This window comes from Cladosporium halotolerans (assembly GCF_011745625.1).
Source record: "Cladosporium halotolerans strain TM138-S3 chromosome Unknown Sca29, whole genome shotgun sequence".
In the NCBI taxonomy this organism is placed as follows: domain Eukaryota; kingdom Fungi; phylum Ascomycota; class Dothideomycetes; order Cladosporiales; family Cladosporiaceae; genus Cladosporium; species Cladosporium halotolerans.
Window position 1 is genome coordinate 211,953 of NW_027191480.1, and position 17,494 is coordinate 229,446.

At 59.9% G+C, this 17,494-nt stretch overlaps 4 protein-coding genes across 4 annotated transcripts; 1 reads left to right on the forward strand and 3 right to left on the reverse strand.

Moving 5' to 3' along the window:
- Positions 1 to 466: 466 nt before the first annotated feature.
- Positions 467 to 3,410, reverse strand: WHR41_08152 (uncharacterized protein; the record flags this gene model as incomplete). The annotated part of the gene is made up of 4 exons (XM_069376756.1): positions 3,046 to 3,410; positions 2,446 to 2,995; positions 927 to 1,965; positions 467 to 875 (listed from the first exon to the last, which is right to left on the reverse strand). The coding sequence occupies exons 2-4, from the start codon at positions 2,927 to 2,929 to the stop codon at positions 467 to 469; spliced, it is 1,932 nt and encodes a 643-aa protein (XP_069227144.1). The 5' UTR covers positions 2,930 to 2,995; positions 3,046 to 3,410.
- Positions 3,411 to 9,537: 6,127 nt separating this feature from the next.
- WHR41_08153 (uncharacterized protein) lies at positions 9,538 to 13,047 on the reverse strand (the record flags this gene model as incomplete). The annotated part of the gene is made up of 2 exons (XM_069376757.1): positions 9,538 to 10,546; positions 10,601 to 13,047. The coding sequence occupies 2 exons, from the start codon at positions 13,045 to 13,047 to the stop codon at positions 9,538 to 9,540; spliced, it is 3,456 nt and encodes a 1,151-aa protein (XP_069227145.1).
- Positions 13,048 to 13,388: 341 nt separating this feature from the next.
- WHR41_08154 (uncharacterized protein) lies at positions 13,389 to 15,393 on the forward strand. The gene is made up of 3 exons (XM_069376758.1): positions 13,389 to 13,726; positions 13,781 to 14,243; positions 14,303 to 15,393. The coding sequence occupies exons 1-3, from the start codon at positions 13,677 to 13,679 to the stop codon at positions 14,675 to 14,677; spliced, it is 888 nt and encodes a 295-aa protein (XP_069227182.1). The 5' UTR covers positions 13,389 to 13,676; the 3' UTR covers positions 14,678 to 15,393.
- WHR41_08155 (uncharacterized protein) lies at positions 14,904 to 17,342 on the reverse strand (the record flags this gene model as incomplete). The annotated part of the gene is made up of 1 exon (XM_069376759.1): positions 14,904 to 17,342. The coding sequence occupies one exon, from the start codon at positions 17,340 to 17,342 to the stop codon at positions 14,904 to 14,906; it is 2,439 nt and encodes an 812-aa protein (XP_069227183.1).
- Positions 17,343 to 17,494: the final 152 nt, after the last annotated feature.

The following is a 17,494-nucleotide window of genomic DNA, read 5'->3' on the forward strand; positions in this document are numbered from 1 at the left end:
TCTTTCAGTGCTTAAGCTTACCGGCAGTCAGCGTTTTGCGTGAACCGGGAGGATTCTCATTCCGATCGTCGTTCGCTATGATACTGTCTAGTAAATGGCGTCTAGCACCAGACAATCATGAGCGGCGAGCAAGCAGAAAATCAAAGCAGGGAAACAGACACAAATAATCAATAGCCAACGCTGTGTGTGCATATGTGTGTATATCTCCGCTCTCGCCGTCTCGCAGCGCATTCATCAATCCGATCAACAGACCGTCGCATCGTCATCCCAGACAGATAGACTCCGGTCGCGTCCGTCTCATAAAACGTAAGTAAGTAAGTAAGTAAGCAAGCAGATAGGTAGGTATTCCGTTAATCGTCATCGAAAGCAGCGCCTCAAAAACCAAAAAAAGAAAAAAGAGCCTTGCGAGCCGTAAACACGCAGAAAAATCAACAAAAGTGGTATCCCTCCCCCCTCGTCCTCCTACTCATACATCCCCTCCGTCCCCACCCTGCACCCAAGGCCCCTTCTCCTCCTCCGTCGCCCCCAGCACGCCCTCCGCCCTCGCGAGCGTCAGCACATCCAAATCCGTCACCCACCTCCTACTCCCTACCACCCTGCCCTGCGCATCCCTCTCTTCCCTCAGCGGGATCCGCACCTCGTGCGCCGCGCAGTCGAGCATCATATCGTCCTTCCAGAGCCTGCGGGGCCCGTCGAAGACGCACAGCACGCGCTTCTTCATCGTCATGCTGGCGGCGGGCGAGGCCCAGGAGAGCGGGTAGGAGGCGCGGGGGTTGCGCTTTTTGGAGGCGGTTGCGGGGCCTCGGAGGGGGACGCCGTGGGCGGAGTGCGTGAGGCCTTGTTTTTGGGATTTGCGCGGGCGGGTTGGGGTGGGGCTGGCGCGGGCGTCAGCGCGGTGGGTGGTGGGTTGTGCGTGTGGTTGTCACCTTTGGTTGTTGGCGGTGGTGGTGGAGGAGGAGGGTTTGCGGGTGCGTTTGTTGTGGGCGTTGGTGGCGGTGTGGGAGGGGGCGTTGCGAGGGCGGCGGGAGCCGTACGTGGCGTCGTTGGCGTCGTCGAAGTCGTCGTCGTCGTCTTCGGCCGTGGCGTCGTCGTCTTCGTCGTCGAAGTCCTCGTCGTAGGAGGCGGGCTTGTAGTCGACGCTCGCGGGGAGGTTGTGGCGCTTCAGCGTGGCCTGCACCGCCGCGTCGTCGGCGACGGAGCGCAGGAGCTTGTCGTTGATGGCCTCGGAGGGCTCGGCCTGCTGCACGACGCGCAGCACGCAGTCGTCGAGGTGCTCGTAGAAGTCCTGGGCGTTGGCGAACATGACGCCGCAAGTGGAGCACATGCCGGGGGCGTCGCGGACGCCGCTGTTGGCGTAGCTGGGGCGCTTGGAAGCACCGGCAGGGCTCTTCCGGCGCGCGTTGGGAGGAGTCTGCTCGACGCCGTGGACGGAGGTCAGGTGGCGCTTGAAGACGTCGGCGCGGTTGAAGCTCTTCTCCGCCGAGCTGCCGGAGCCCGGGCAGAAGCCGCAGACCATCGTGCCCTTGTAGTGCGTCAGGGTGTGCCTGTTCTTGTCGTACTTGCGGGCGAAGCCTTTGATGTGGTACTCGCAGGCCGGGATGGGGCACTTTTCGGGGCGCTCGTTTTGGTGCGTGAGCATGTGCGCCTTGAGGTCCTTGAAGTGCCTGCCGCAAGTCGGGTACGGGCAAAGACCCTTGGAGGACTCGCTTGTCGAGGAGTTATTGCTGTGGCGCGAATGTGTTGACGAGACGGATTGCCGGCGCGAGCCAGGATAGGCTGGAGCTGCAGGATATGGCTGCCACGACGGTGTGTGTAGGTGTGGCGATGTCTGCATCTTCCCCATCGATGAACGCGGGCTCCGCACGGATATTGTTGAAGGTACGGGCGAAGGCACCAAAGGGTACGCAGGGTGAGGGGAGTGCATGGCCGGCACTTCGGGGTATGCCGCGCTGATCAACGAAGGGTCTGTAGCATCACTGTCAGCAGACGCTCTATTTCCCTCCGCCATGATGTGATAGAGAGAGAGGAAAGATGATTTGTAAGACGCAAAACAAGGAGACGGACAAGAAGAACCAAGAGGGGGTACAAAGTGGCCGCTGGACTGACAAAAGAAAGGGGATTGGACGGGCGTATGCGCATGCGCATGCGAGCGGCCGGTATCACCGCTTGTCGTGCAGGAGCGCGCTAAGCGCGTCACACCAGGCATGTGCCTCGGTGATGGCGTTGCGGATGCTCGTCGCTGGCCACGGACGCGCTCCAACACCGGCGACCGTGGGTGGAAAGGTTGATTGGAGCATGCATCACCCGGTGACTGCTCGGTCGAGGCTGGAACTGTCACGGACATAGGAAAAGAAGCAGGATCTGGCTGGGAGCCGGCCCAGCTTTCTGCAGTCGCGCTTGGGAAAGGAGAAGAGTCAAGAGACGAAGAAACCGTTGCTGACTCACCAACACATCCCTTGTCGATGGGTATATTGCCGAAGTCGAAGCCAGAGGTCGGGATCATACTGTCTTGTTGTTGAACGATGCTAGGAACGGTGAAGGAATGCCAGTCGTTTGCTTGCTGTCCCAGAGCGGACGGCGAGCCGTGGTGGGAGGACATCGCGCTCTGCACTGATGCTCCCGAGTCTGAATTCGACGACAAGACGGGTGGTTGCTGGTAGTCGAATGAGTAGCCGACCTTGGCGGACGGATCGTTGTGAATATCTTGATGCTCCATGCTGTCTATGCCGAACACACAAGGGTCGTGGAAATGTTGTTGAACGTATGCCTCGTTATTGTTGTTGTACGCCATGAAGTTGTTGGGGTCGGCGGATGTGGTGGTGGGCATGAACTGACGGTCCTCCCAGTTGTTATACGAAGCGTACATGTTGCCGAAGTCCTGCGGCATGGATGCCATGGGAGGCGGCTGGTACTGTGCGTAGGAGGTCATGGTTGCCGAGTGATGGTCATCCGAGGAAGTAGAGGCTTCCTGCAGGATGGTTGCTGGATCGATTGTCTGATCGAACGGTCAACGAGGGCTTCGAGCGTCAATCCCAGAGAACGTACCCGCTGAGTCGGAACGGCGTCGTGATCGTTTGCGTTCGTTCTATCAACAGCACCAGGCTAGAACGTCGACAACGTCTGCCACAGTCCGCGGCGTATCTTCGTGGACGGCGAGTTGGAACAGTCGGCGCAAGAGGGACGAGTCAGGATTGACGGGTACCTGAAGAAGCTGGGCGAGGCCTCAGCCTTACGGAGGCAGGCGGGCAGGAAGGTCGCTGGTATAAGGAGTAGTCTGGGAGGGTCGGCGGCTGACACGAGTGCTGACGTTCAATCGGGGTTTGGTGACGGACGGATCTAGGATTGGAAACGGCGCGGGAGGCGAAGCCCACGAGCTATCTATACCTACCGGTAAGGCCATGGGCGGGCTCGCGAGTGATACGCATGCGCAGCCAGCCTGCAGCAGCAGCAAGCAGCACAAAGCAGCAGGGCAGAGACCCTGGCCCACGGCCCTATGGCGCGCGGGAGTGTCGACAGTAGCGTCCGGGCGCGCCTTTGCCTTTGCGCCCACCCACCCCTGCAGACGGGCAAGCCGCGAGGGCGGAGGAGCACGAGGCTAGCGCGCCATGACTGAGGCAGCGGAGGCCCTGGCGCCCGAGCAGGCCTATGAGTGCAGCGCGCGCGCCTTTGGGGGCCAAACACTGCTGCCAAACACTCCTTCGCGCCGCCCGAGCGCGAGGCCCGGGGCGGCAGGCTCACACGCGAGGCACGCGAGACTCGCGGGCCCCGCCAGGCGGACGGTGAGGGCGTGCACAACGCCCCGGCACAAGGCGCCATCGCGGGCATCGTTATCCACGGCGTGTGCATGGACGGTGGAGGGTGCCCCGCGCGCGCGGCGGGAGCCGTGGTGCACTCACTGCACTGTGTATGGTGAGTCCCCACCGCGTCCCTCCCCATGCGCCTTGCAGGTTGCCAGCCAGACGTGCCCAAAGCGAGCGTGCACCACCCCGAATCGCTCGCCGATCGCATGGGCGCGCGCCGCATCGGGCGATGTTAGGCGGGATTGGCGTCGCGCGACGAGCGAGATGCGACTCGGATGCCGTGCGCCCTGCCAGCCCCGGCGGCGAGGTTGCAGGAGCCCAGGACAGGCAGGGCAGGGCAGGACAGTGCAGGACGGTGGAGGACAGCACGCAGCACCGCCCGCTGCCACGCTCTCACTAACTTGCTCTGCCTCGCCGACCCACCGCATGCCTGACCTGCACGTTGCCTGCCCGGCCCGCGCCCTACCCGGCCACCTGGGACGGCTCCGCGCGCGCTCATTGGCCGCGTCGGCGAACCCGTCGCTAGCGGCCTGCGCGCGCATCCCTCCGCGAGGCGTGGGCGGGCGGTCTGCTGGTCGCCGGCGGGCGGGCGAGGCAGTGTATATTTGGGCCCACGCCATGCCGCATGCAGCCACGCACGTCTTGCACAAACGCGCCGCCAGGCCGCAACGGGAAGCAGGTCGTGCAGTTGTGCATAAGCAATCTCTCCTCACCGATCCTGCCCTCGCCCACCGCGCCGGCGCCGGCCACCGTCGCCTGCGAGGATCGCTCGCTGCTGCAGAACCCCGAGCCTCCGCCAATCTGCACATGCAGGCACCGCCCGCCCGCCATTGGCCGCGCCGCACTGCCTGCCAACGCCATTGCACCATCCGCTCACCGGTCGGCCTTTGGGGGGTGGGCAGGCCAGGGCAGGGCCAGCGCACCCACCCACTCCCACTGGGTCCGCGCCCGCCGGCCTGCTGTATTGACTCTGTGACCCAATATTCGTACCTGCGAGGAGCGGCGTCCGCCCGCCTTGTGACTCCGTCCGTGCCAGGCCGCGACAGGCAATCCGAACGTGAAGCGTCGCGGCGACGATCGGCCACCCTCCGACAACAGCGCCGTGCAGCGGAGTTAGAGATGCTTTCCGCGAGCGTTCGTGCCGCGCCTGCGGTTCCGCGAATCCTGCGGCAGGCAGAGCAGTGGAGGTAGCTAGGGCCAGCGGGCAGGGCAGGGCACGAACGCACGCACGCACGCACGCGCATCGACGTCGCTCGAACCTACAGACGTTGTGACCTGCGGATCGGCAACAGGCATGCTTCAGATGGCGTTCGGCGCTATGCCTGCCGCTAGCGGGATAAGCTTGCTGCTGCTGCTGCGCGCGCGCCCGCCGTCCTGAGTCGTGAAGACATGGGCGTGTGTGCGACTCGCGCGACCTGATGCCCGGAACTTTGCGTCGCGGCGTTGATTGGCTTTGGGAACGAAGGGCCCGCCAGGCCCAGCATGCCAGAGTCGACTGACGTTCGCGGCCCTCGCGCAGCAGAGCAGCACGGGTGTTCGCAGACTCCACTTGCACACAGTGGTCGCGGACCTTGCACGCGATGTCGGGGGAGGGAAGGATGACGAGCCTTTCGCGCCGCGCCAGAGTTTCGAAGCGATCACCAAAACGAGCCCGCGCATGATTCGACACCGCAGCAGGGTGACATGAGCCAAACACCGGCCTGCAGCCAGCCAGCGAGCCAGCCAGCGAGGCGGGCCTGCACGCCATTCGGAAACTTTTCTCGCTGGCTCCTGTCTCTCGGAGCCGTCTGTCGTGCCGACGGCGCATCCTGCCATTGGGTCGCAGGCGGCTTCGGCTCGAACCTTGGCCGGCGTCGTGGAGCAGGCTCGTCGTAGTCAGCAAGAACCTCCCGCGCTCGCGAGGTGTCGTCTGGCGGAATTAGCCTTTCTGGCTCTCGAGCCTATCCCGCCCGTCTGCCGGGGCCGCGATGGAGCTAAAGCCCATCTCGGCCGCGCCGTCTGCCGTGCAGAGGGCACTACGGCGATGCCAGACGCACCCAGGGAATCCCCATGCTTTTTTTGTTGCGCCCGCGCATGGGGGGCTTGGTTGCTTTGACAGTCGCGGCAAGCGCGGCTTGCGATTATCTGGCGCACGCACGCACGCACGCACGTGCGCGGGCGCGCGGGCAGAGGGCGTGGAAAGTGCCGTTCGGCTCCCCTGGTGCTGTGAGAGGGGGGCTCGTGATATCGCGAGGATGTCCGATACCAACGGGCGTCTCTGAAACGCGGCCGTCACTACTGCGTTCCAAGCACACGGACGCAAGGGCTTTTGGCCGTGGCCCATTCGAAGTGGAGATGGCGCCAACGGTTGCTTGCTTACGTACGTTTGGCACCGGCCATGTGTTGGCCGACACTAGGTGAGCTAAGCCAGACGAGGTTGATGCTGGGCTTGGGCTTCCCCATTCTTGCCCAGCCAGTCAGACGTCAAAGTGGCTAGTGTCGACTACACATTTTAGCACCGTGCTAAGTGCCCGCCATCTGAAAGGGCACGCAGAACGGCAGCGTAAAGGCAAAGCCGTGGCCAAGCCGCAAAGACAGCGGGGAAAGACTGAGGGCGACGATAAGCGCAGCGTACGACCGGATTGGGATGAGCGCAGCCCCGTCGTGGTCGTGGCGGCGCCAATCGTCGCGTGCCTGTCGCTTCAGTATTCCGACTTTCAAGAATAGATCTCCTACTCTATGGCCGGCAAGCCCTTGCTCGGCCTGCATCGGGCAACTTCCGAGCGACCTGAGTCGAAGTCCCCTCCACGTGGCATGGCGCTGGTCTCTTTGGCGAGCGAGGGTGTTGATCCCGTTTGATTGTTGGCAATGAGAAATGTGCCCAATTACGTGCCGTCCTTTGGCGGCCCTTTCGCAGGATGCCTATCCTGGTACACATGGTCTCGCGAACCGTCTAACCGTGTAGAGCAATCAAAGTGGTCACGGCCTAGTTTTGCCGGTCGCGCTCCTTCACCACGGTCTAGACGGCGACGGTCGCAATCAACGAGAACCGTAATGGATGTAGTGGAGTGGAGGTGCCGACGAGCCGCTTGACTCCCACCAGCCTAAGGTCCAAGGATGCTTTCAACCGGTGGGCGGCCGACGAAACGGGCCAAGCTGTCACGATTCGTTTCTGCTGGTTAGTATTAAGGACGACTGGCTTGCATGCCGGTGTTGCATTTGTACGGACCCGAGCGAGTGGTGACTGGATCATGATGGGCTAGCGAGCGACACGTGGGCATAGCCGAGTCTGACTGAGACCGGTAGCTGCGGTGTATCGGCGCCGCCTGCGTGGAAGCTTGAGCGGTGATGGAATGCTGTGCACAAATCCCTGCGGTGAGATGGTTACCATTTGTGCAGCGTTGGAGGCCGCCTCTCTTTGCACTTGAGGACTTGTTCTCTGGCCACACTGAGGATGTGTTGTAGAGTTCGACTACCGGTGTGCTCTGCAGGTGTCACGTCCTTAGCAGTGACGGGCGTTTTTGTCGCCTGCGGCTAGTGTGCATGCACTATTGCACAAGATTTTTGATTTATTGTGCATCGCGCCGGTATAGCCACTTTGGTAATCCCAGGGCACACGTTGCACAAAATGCCACAAATACCACAGTCACCTTTGGCATTCCGGACGGAGGTCCGTCAAACTCTGCTGGGAGTATTTATTGGGGGGCCTTGGAAAATCTGTTGCTGGTTCGCAGTGCCGTTGTTGAAGTCTATTCGTAAGATTGCATGCGATACTGTTAGGTTTCGCCGGCAGTTGGTGGTCAGGATTGTGACCCCGATCAGCAGGGACAAGTCGACCGCTCCTTTCTCAACAGCTCCGTTCCGCACCGGTGTGCTGGAGACGTACAGGCAGATCCGTCCTTTGATTCTGCCGCCACGTCATGCCTTCTTTCACGTGCTTGAGCTGCTCAATTTTCGGGTGATCGCAGGCTTGCATAAATGGTCCAACAAGTGGCACATCACTTTATGCACGCAGCTTCACCGGTGCATCCCACTCACACACACCGCAGTGAAATACCAACGCTCTCGTCTGTACACACTGCATGTGCAGGTGAACAGCACACAAAAACCAGGTTCGACTGCCCCAAGCCTTACGGCCGCAAATCACACCGTAGCGATCCTCCCAAACTCTCATTCCAATCGGCACCCACCTTCCTCTTTCGCCCGTCCCCAGGCTGACAAAGCCATCTTTAACGATATCGAGACCTTGGCCCGGCTGTGCACGCTCTCTGCCCTATTCTGCTGCAGGAGCCGTCATACATGTCACCAACTCATGCAAGCTCGCTCGTTCACCGGACGAATCGTACGCGAGTCCGAGTCCGATCACCTGTCTGGCGCAAGTCCCAAGGATTGACGATGTGAACTCTCTTCTTTATAAGTGATCAAAACGTGCTCACGCGAACCAAAAGAGAGGCCAGGCAGAAGTCACGCACGACACCGGCATACCCGCCTCGAACAAACGAAACTCCGACCGAAACCCTCTTTCCCCAAAGATACACCTCATCATCATCATCAGACTTCACACGCCTCGGCCAACCTCCGCCCTCGACACTATTCCCGAATCCTGACACCGCGACCCAAAGAACCACACCCTCCACATGCCATCACCATACACCGGTAGCCCCAATCCTACCCCCACTCTCGCGCGCGCTCCGAGAGATCCATCCCAAAATACAGTCATCCGTCCTCTGCCCCACCCTATCCGCCCCGCCACACTCCCTCCGCGCGAAGGAAGCCCGGCTTACCCACTACAGCCACAGCCACACTCTGCACCGCCCTGCCATGCCCTGCCCTATCCATCTGCGATCGGGCGATAAGTACTATTCCGCACGTCGCGGTGACGCACAGCGCAGTCAGCGAAGCAAGACAACCCAGAAAGCAAAGCAAAAGCAAAGTAGGTACCTACCCTCTCAAGCCCTCCCTCCCTCTGCAGGACCGGCTTCCTCTTTCTGCCCTGCCCTGCCCTGCGCTTCGCTTCGGCTCTCGTAAGCCCGCGGGCTCTGGCGCTGGGTACCTACATACATACATACATACATACGTACGCACATGTTTCCGTGACGACCGCCCGGCCGGCTGACTGCATGCGCCGCTCGCACGTAGCCTTGTAAGGCTGGTGGCGGCGGCTCGGGCGGCGGCTTTTTGGGTAATGTGCGTTTGCGTGGGGGTGGGTAGGTTCCTGAGTGAGGTCTCTGGCGGTGTGCTGCGGTGCGTGCGTGGATGGACGGCTGCGTTGCGACGGTGAGGCTTCTGGGGGATGGATGCCTTCGCGAGGCGTGAGAGACCTTGGCGTTAAGGTAGGTAAGCGGGAGGTGGTCTGGAGCGTGGGCTGGGGGATCGAGATGGTGAGTGTCACTGAGGTGTGTCTTGTGTCACGTGCGAAGTGGTGGACGGCCACTCTGTGCAGGAGGTAAGTGAGATGAGATGGTGACGGTCAGGGCGAGTACGTCCATTGCTCGACAGGGCGATGTGATTGATCGATTGTGTTGTGGAAAGAGGTCATTGAAGCTATCGAGAATTCTAGAGGGGGATATCACATCTAATACAAGCAAGCAAGAAGCAGAGGAGAGGCTCGGAAACACGGCCATTGAAGAGACGAAACAATGCATCCCTCCAGAACAGAACCATCACCCATCCTCGCCACTCGCTCAAAGACTCATGCCAATTGCTTTGTACCATCAGGCTGTCGCAATTCAGGCTGTCACAAATCAAATCAAAACAATCACCACCCATTCCTTTTCCTCTTCGGCCTCTTCTTCGCCGTCGCTCCCGCACTCGCACCCTTCCCCTTCTCCACCGCAGCACCTCCATCTGCCCCCGCCGCCGTGCACCCCTGGCCAATAGAATCATCCAACCCACTAAGCCCCAGGCCCACAAGCGTATCCTCATCCATATCCGACAGCTCCTCGCTCATATCGCGCATCACTTCGCGACCGGTGTAGCGCTCCTCGTGCACTGTCGTGCCGAGCGGGTCGAAAGGCGCGAGGTACCAGGCGACGCCGCCGTGGGCGAAGACGTCGTCGCTAGGGTTGGCGTTGGGACGCTGCGCGGAGCCGGTGGAGATGGGGGGTGAGAGGGGCTCGGTGGGTTTGGAGCTGTTTGTTTTGGTTGCGTGGGAGAGGGTTGAGGAAGCGCGGGTGGGTTTCTCTGCGGTGCCGTTTACGGTGATGGGCGCGGCGTCCTCGGCGGCGCTGGAGACGTCGCGCATTTCGATGTCGGCGGCGGCGCCGTCGGCTTTCACGTCGGGGGACGCGCCGGCGACTGCGGAGGCGTTGGAGGCGGAGCGGAGTTTCGTGGTGGCTTTGCTGGTGTCGTCGAGGTCGGCCTCGATGGATTTGGTGACGTCCGCGGAGAAGAGGGCGAGGGATTCGATTTTGCGCATGGCTTCTTCGTGCTGCAAGCCGCGCAGCTGGGCTTCTTTCCTGGCGGCACCCTCGGTGAGCTCTTTGACTGCTTTGACGATGCGCTTGGCGAGCTTCTTGAGCTCTTTCTGGTCGTGGCTGAGGGCGTGGTGCTCTGCGGTTCCAGGTTGAACTTCGTTGAGCTTTTGGTGGATTGTGTTGATGTCAGCGCTGGAGGCCGGGTCCAAGTTGTCGCCCTCGGCCAGTTTGGCGAGGAAGACCTGTGACAGGTCTTTGGAGAAGTCGGAGACAGAGGTATAGTAGCGCTCACGCAAGCGTTGAGCGAGCTCGTCAGTGCCCTCGCGGAAGACACCGTCTCTCTCATCGAGTCTGAAATTTAAGTCAGTCAACTGAAATGTCACACATGTTGATGTCGGAACTCACTTTTGCACGCGCAGCAAGATCGGCCACAGCAGCGGCGCAATAGGCGTGTACACGGTGTCAATCTGCTCCCTGAGCATGAGAAGCTCCTGCAGGCGAAGCATCTCGCGCTCCTTGATCTTCGCCGTGAGCTGCACCTGATACTCCATGTCCTTCTGCAGCATCTCGCCAAACTCGATGCGCCGCAGTAACCTCGGCCGTCCAGCCGCGCCCATACCAGCGAAGTTGCGCCTTGTGATTTCCATGCTAGAGAAAGTCTCAAGTTGCAACTGCAGCCGTTTGAGCAGCGCGGCGCCGCGACGTGCCTCGCGCTTCAGAGTCCAGTATCGGCATGCCTTCTCCACGAACTCCTTGCGTTTGCGGATCGTGAAGCGAGTCAAGCTGGCTTCCACCGTGTTGTAGACCACATTCGGAACGACAGGCGCCCCTGAAGGCAATCTCCAGCTCAGCTTCGGCGGCTGAGCGCGCTTGCGTTTCTGGTTCGCGACAGTGATGGTGTCATCCCCGGCGCTGCCGTCAGCCACCATGCCTCCGTCTGGCGCGGGAGGAGCCCCAAGCTCAAGCGCGGCGGTCTGGCTGTCTGCCCATTTGCGGTCCTTCATAGCGTGCCTGTACCATCGCTTCGTCTCGATGATCGCGTTGTCAGTATCGTGCGTCCGCCTCCACTCGGGCGGCACGTGCTTGTCGCAGAAAGCTTTCAAGACGCTAGCGTCAATTCCTCCCTGATGTTGGCTCTTCATCTTGAGGAACAGCTTGGCTTTCCTAGCGCATGTGACGTGGAATGCAAGATAGCAATTCTTGTTGCCGCACTGGATGCATGCACCCATCTTCTGCTGGCAAATATAACAATTCAATTTCCATCTGCTTTTCGGCACTTTGTCCACGTCGGTAATGGGCTCCATAAACGTCATGTTAGCGATCGTAACTTCTGGAATCCATATCGAGCAGAGCAAATGCGACCAGCGTAGAGTATTCGTTTGCTTGAAGGCGCCGTCCACGTTCGGACAGAAGATGCACGTGGGTGTGCCTCGTCCAATCTCCTTGCATTTCCGGCAGAACCACTGGCCTTCGGGAATGAATGGCACACCATAGCATTCCTGATGAACAGCCAGGTCGCAGCCATCGCAGAAGATGATAGCGTTGGCGTTCTCGCAGTCTCCGTCGTCACAGATCGAGCATTTGCTATCTGGCTCGTCTCCCGGCGGATTAGGGTCGCCATTAACGGCCGCTTGCGAGCTCGAACGCGGTCTATGCAGTTGAGCGTGCCGCGGCTGCGGTTTGGGTATACGTTTCTCGAGCGCGTGGTATTCCTTTTCGATTTGCGTCATGGTGATCTCGAAGATGGCGGGCTTGATCGCATCCACTCCTTCGCTCTTACGCTGTTCGTTGATCCACTCCAGCCATTCTTCATCTTGCTCGTCCATGTCGTACTCGACTTTCCCAACGGCTGGTGCCGCAACATGTCCCTCGACGGGGCCATCGCTCTCCAGTCTCAAGCCCATCTCGGCCTCCTCTTCCGCTTGCTGGGCTTCTGAAAGTCGGATAAGGTGTTTCGCAGGAAGCTCGAATCTATCGCTCTCCTGATATCCGACGTTCGACATTGTCCGATCGACATAGTTCACCTTGATCTCTCGTGAATTCTCCTCAAATGCGAGAAAGTGGCTGAAATGGCGAAAAGAGGGTTTCGGCAAGTTCAGACGTTCTTTCGAGCTGTGCGTTGGCAGTGGCTTGATTGGTATCGGTGAGGCCAGACCAAGACCCGTGAGCATCGAAGTGTGTTGCCTGGGCGGCCGGCCAGGTCTGCGCTTCAGAGGTGTCTCGACGTCGGCTGTAGGTTGCTGTGGCGTGTCTGCGGTGTGTATTTCGCCGTTTCCATTCACCGTAGGTCTGTGGTTCTCCAGCTGAGCAATCGCAGCCTTGACATCGTCCTTCTTCGTCCTACCATCCACCTCGTCTGCGGAGTAGATTATCAATCCAGCGTCCAGATCCAGGTCGGGGTGGAAGTCCTCCCAGCTCCTCTCTTCTCTCGGTTTGTAACCATCGCTCGCCTGACTCGCTGCCGCCGCAGAAGACGAGTTGCTATACCGTGGTCTGGGCGGCACCGAGGGCGGAACATATCTTTCAGGCCTTTCTCTCCGTGGTCGTGTCTGCATAGCCGATCTTGTTGCCGTAGGTGTCGCTGTGTCGTCGTCCTTGTCACGGAGCTCAGCACTGAATCGCCGTGATCGCACGCGTGGCGCAGTGAGTGCACGCGAGCTTCTGGTATTCTGCTCCGGTTTGGTGTTCTCTGTATCCTCGGTGTCTTCCCACCTTCCTCCTCCTCCAAGGCCTCCAGGAACGAACTTGCGCCGCTTGGCTGGAGGTTCGGTCACGAGGTCGTGGCGCGAGCTTACACGCGTTCTGGCTGGAGTGCGCGTAGCACGACGTGGCGAAAGGTCTGTCGAGGCCATGTCGGCTGGTGAAGGCGCGATGGGCGCGCGCGAGGTGTTGCAGGTGAGTTTGTCAGCTGCGAGTGGGATGGTGAAGCTAGCCTGTCGTCGTCTGTCTCCCGGCGCAGGTGCTGAGCCGCTGGCGCATGGCTTTGCGTGCGCGATGCCGTTTGTTCCGGAGGCGGCTTGTAGCAAACTCACTCGCTGCGTCGTCGGGCGCGTGGCAGCGGTGCGCTCGACGTGGCTGTTGATGCTGGTGTTGGCGCATGGGCCGTCGACCCTGTCGGGCTGTCCAGCGCGAGGTATCGCGAAACCCGCTTTTGCGGAGACGGCCCGCGCGCCGTGGAGGAACGGTCCAAGGCTGCTGACTCGGCAGAGCGTGCCCTTGGTGTGCTCAACCCAGGCCGCCCGGCGATTGCTGCAGGTACAGAGACCTCGTGAACGAGAGGCTCCGCTAGTTGCGTCTTTGCCGCCGCGCCTTGTGCCATCGCGTGACTGAGGCATCGATGCCACAATCCGCGCTGCTTCGAGATATCACTGCGGCCTGGCATCTAGACACCTTCGTTCATCTTGTCCATATCAAGCCCTAGTCGTCCCGCCTGTCTTGTATTATTTGCAGTATTTTTTTTCCCTTCACTCTCGTTTATGCGATGCTGCTTGAGAATCATCAACTGGTGCTGTTCGCCCAGGCGGTATCTCGGTAAGGCACATGGTCATACACAGGAACGTCAGCAAGCTAACACACGTCCCACAGCCTTTGCGGGTGGCTGTATTTCATCGCTTGGTCTCTGTCATTCTACCCTCAACCCTGGCTCAACTACAAGCGCCGCTCGACTAAAGGCTTTTTGCCGGACTTTCCACTCTTGAACGTCTTTGGATTCTCCTGCTACACCATCAGCACGGGCATCTTTCTCTACTCTCCTATCGTGCGTTCCCAATATGCCGTCCGTCACCCGCTGTCGCCCGAGCCGACCGTCAGATTCAACGACTTCGCTTTCGGCGTGCATGCCTGGATCTTCTGCGTCGTGGTCTACTCGCAATTTTGGCCGAGGCTCTGGGGATGGGAGGCGGCGAAGGGTGTGAAGAGACATGCTGGAAGGCTGACCTTGGGTATCCTGTTCGGAAGCTTGCTCGGCGTCGCCATCACGATCCTCATTGTCTTGAACAGCGAAGGAGGCGGAAGCAATGATGGTACTGGCTGGGCATGGCTTGACGTGGTGAGTTGAGAGAACGCTCTTCCCAGCTCCCCGCAACCAGGACACTGACAAAGTCTCAGGTCTACGCCATTCAGTATGTCAAGCTGATTCTCACCGTATGGAAATACGTTCCACAGGCCTTCGCCAACTTCAGACGCCAGTCGACCGTTGGCTGGTCGATCACACAGCAGCTGCTCGACTTCAGTGGAGGCATTCTGAGCTTGCTCCAACTCATCATAGACAGCTCGCTTCAAGCCGACTGGAGCGGGCTGACCGGCAACCCGGTTAAGTTCGGGCTGGCTAACATCAGCTTAGCCTTTGACATCATCTTCATCACACAGCACTACGTCCTCTACGGGCCGGTGGAAGAGAAGGCCGACCACGAAGGTAGCGTCGACGATGCATCTTACGAGGCTGGACAGGAGCAAGACCCACTATTGAGGCGAAGCGACTAGTACAGTCTCTCGAGCCATGTCCTGCTTGAAGCCAATATTACTAAAAGCTACACCACTGGCATTGCAACGCATTAAGTCGTATACAAGCTAATAATATAAGACGACATTTCCCGGATCAGACGACTCGGATCTCCGAAACCACCCACCACCAAACCAGACCCCCACCCCTCGCATATACCGCACAACCCCACAGCAAAACCAGAAACAATACACCAAACCAACACCCTCACGCCCCGCAACCCGCCCTAGTCTGACTCGTCCACATCCGCCAATACCTCCCCTCAATCCCCAACAGCTCCTCATGACTCCCCCTCTCCACCACCCTCCCCTCATGCATCACAAAGATACAATCCGCCTTAACAACCGTCGACAGCCGATGCGCAATCACCAGCGTCGTTCGACCCTTCCGCAACCCCTCCAGCGCCCCCTGCACCGCCGCCTCTGTCAGGGAGTCCACCGCGCTCGTCGCCTCGTCCAGGATCAGCACGGGCGGGTCTTTCAGGAACACCCGCGCGATCGCCAGCCGCTGGATCTCGCCGCCGGACAATTTGACGCCCTGCTCGCCAACGCGCGTGGCGTAGCCGTCCGCGAACGTGAGGATTTTGTCGTGGATGGCCGCCGCGCGGCACGCGGATTCGATTTCGGCGTCGCTCGCGTCGAGGCGCGCGTAGCGCAGGTTTTCGAGGATGGAGCCGTTGAAGAGGAGGGGTGCCTGCGGCACGACGCCGATGGCCGTGCGTAGGCTGTCGAGGCTCAAGTGTCGGACGTCGTGGCCGTCGAGCGTGATGCGGCCGGCGGAGACGTCGTAGAGGCGCAGGAGAAGCTTGGTGACGGAGGACTTGCCGGCGCCGGTCTCGCCGACGAAGGCGATGGTCTGGCCGACGTGGGCGGCGAGGGAGATGTCGTGGAGGATGGGCTGTTTGCCGTCGTAGGCGAAATGGACGTTGGAGAAGATGATTTCGCCTTTGATCGGGATGGAGAGCGCGTCGGGGCGGGAGGTGATGGTTGGTTGGGTTTGGAAGAGGTGCAGGAGGCGTTCGGCGTCGACGAGGTCGGACATGAGGAAGCGGCAGTTGTGGGAGAGCATGGAAATGGGCCAGGTCAGCCGGTCCCAGTATTCCATCAGGAAGACGAAGTCGCCGGGCGTAGCGTTGCCGACCGAGATCTCGCGCATGACCAAGCAGGCAAGCACGAAGAAAGTTGTTGGAAAGAGACCCTCAACGACAGCTTGCACCATCGCGTCTGCCACGCCCCAGCGCTGCTTTGCGATGAGTTGGGTTTGCACGGCCTGCCCAAAACGCTGTCTTTCGTACCCGAACCGATTGAAGAACGACACGGTCTGCCAACCCTGCACAGCTTGCAAGATGACCTTCGCCTCCTGTCGACTGGCCTTGGCCATCGCTCTACGGTTGCCGAGATTCCAGCTCGTCGCCAAAATCTCAGATCCGATGAACGCGATCGCGCACGCCAGCAGAGCAACAGCAACGATCTGGTTGAACTTTTGCGAGAGGTACACCAGCGCGATGACAAGGTCCAGAATCGTTGGGATGATAGACAGCACGAACGTGCTCAGCAAGTTCGTAATAGCATTGCCCTGCTCGATCGCGCGTATGACCTCTGCCGAGTCACGCTCCGAATGGAAGTCCATCGATAGGCTCATGACATGGTTGAAAGCCGCGTTCGTCAGGGAGGCGTAACTGAAGTTCTCGATCGGGATCTTGGCCAGGGCCTGGATGGTGTCCAAGCCAGGGTCGTAGCGCGCGAAGGAGAGCAGGAGCCAGATGCCCAGGTCGCGGTAAGGCGGTTTGCCGCTCGTGAGGTTGTCGGCGACTTTGCCGAGCTGGACTGGGAGGATGACGTTCAGGGCTCTGGCGGCGATCATGCAGAGGAGGCAGATCAGGTAGCAGAATTGGACCCAGCCGTCGTGTCTGGGGATGATGTGCGGCGCGAAGACTTTGAATTCTCTCAGGTACCCTAACCAGCCTCCGCGCTGCTTCAACATTTCGGCACGGCGCTCCTTGATGAGGGCGACGTCTTCGCCGCATTGTTCGGAATCGTCGTCGGAGTCGTCCGACGAGGCCGAAGCGGCATCGCCCTTCGTGGTGGCGGACTCTGGAATCGCACCATATCCATTCTCTTGGTCACGAAACAATGGCTGGTCGTCATCCTGATCTGGCGTGTCCTTGTGCCTTCGCGGGCAAGTAAGTACCATGAGACCTGCGAAGGCAATGACCCGGATCACCTGGAGGACAAGAGCTGCGATGTTGAAGGTGTGCCCATCTAGTTGCAGATTCGATAGAACACATAGCGGAATCTCCAGAGCAAGTCCCGTAACAGCCGTAGCAAATACCGTGAACGCGGTGCATTTCTTCTGCACGAGAAGAGTCGTCCATGTTAGTGCTGCGACAAGGAGATGTACCAGCGGAGCTTGATCCGTAGCCAAAGCATCGTCGCCCGCAAGAACAGCCACGATCGTCTCAACGACGTACGTAGCAATTATCAATACTTGCCACCACCTGGAATATTTTTTCCGATATCCAAAATCTCGATCCGGTGCCTTCTTCGAGCTAATAGCCCCTAAGCTAGCAAGCGAGGCGACAACGACAGTAGCACAGGCGCAAGCGTAGTGAAGCCCCAGGCCCACCAAAGCCAGCGAACTATGCATGTTGGTTGCAAAAAAACGAAAAACAGATACCGCACCCAACAAGCACGACTAAAGCCTCGCAGATTAAGACAGGTAGGTAGATATAGGGAGGCAGAATCGACACGTCCTCCAAGGGAAACCGGGCTCCTCAGCTACGGCGGAGGTGCCGCCCA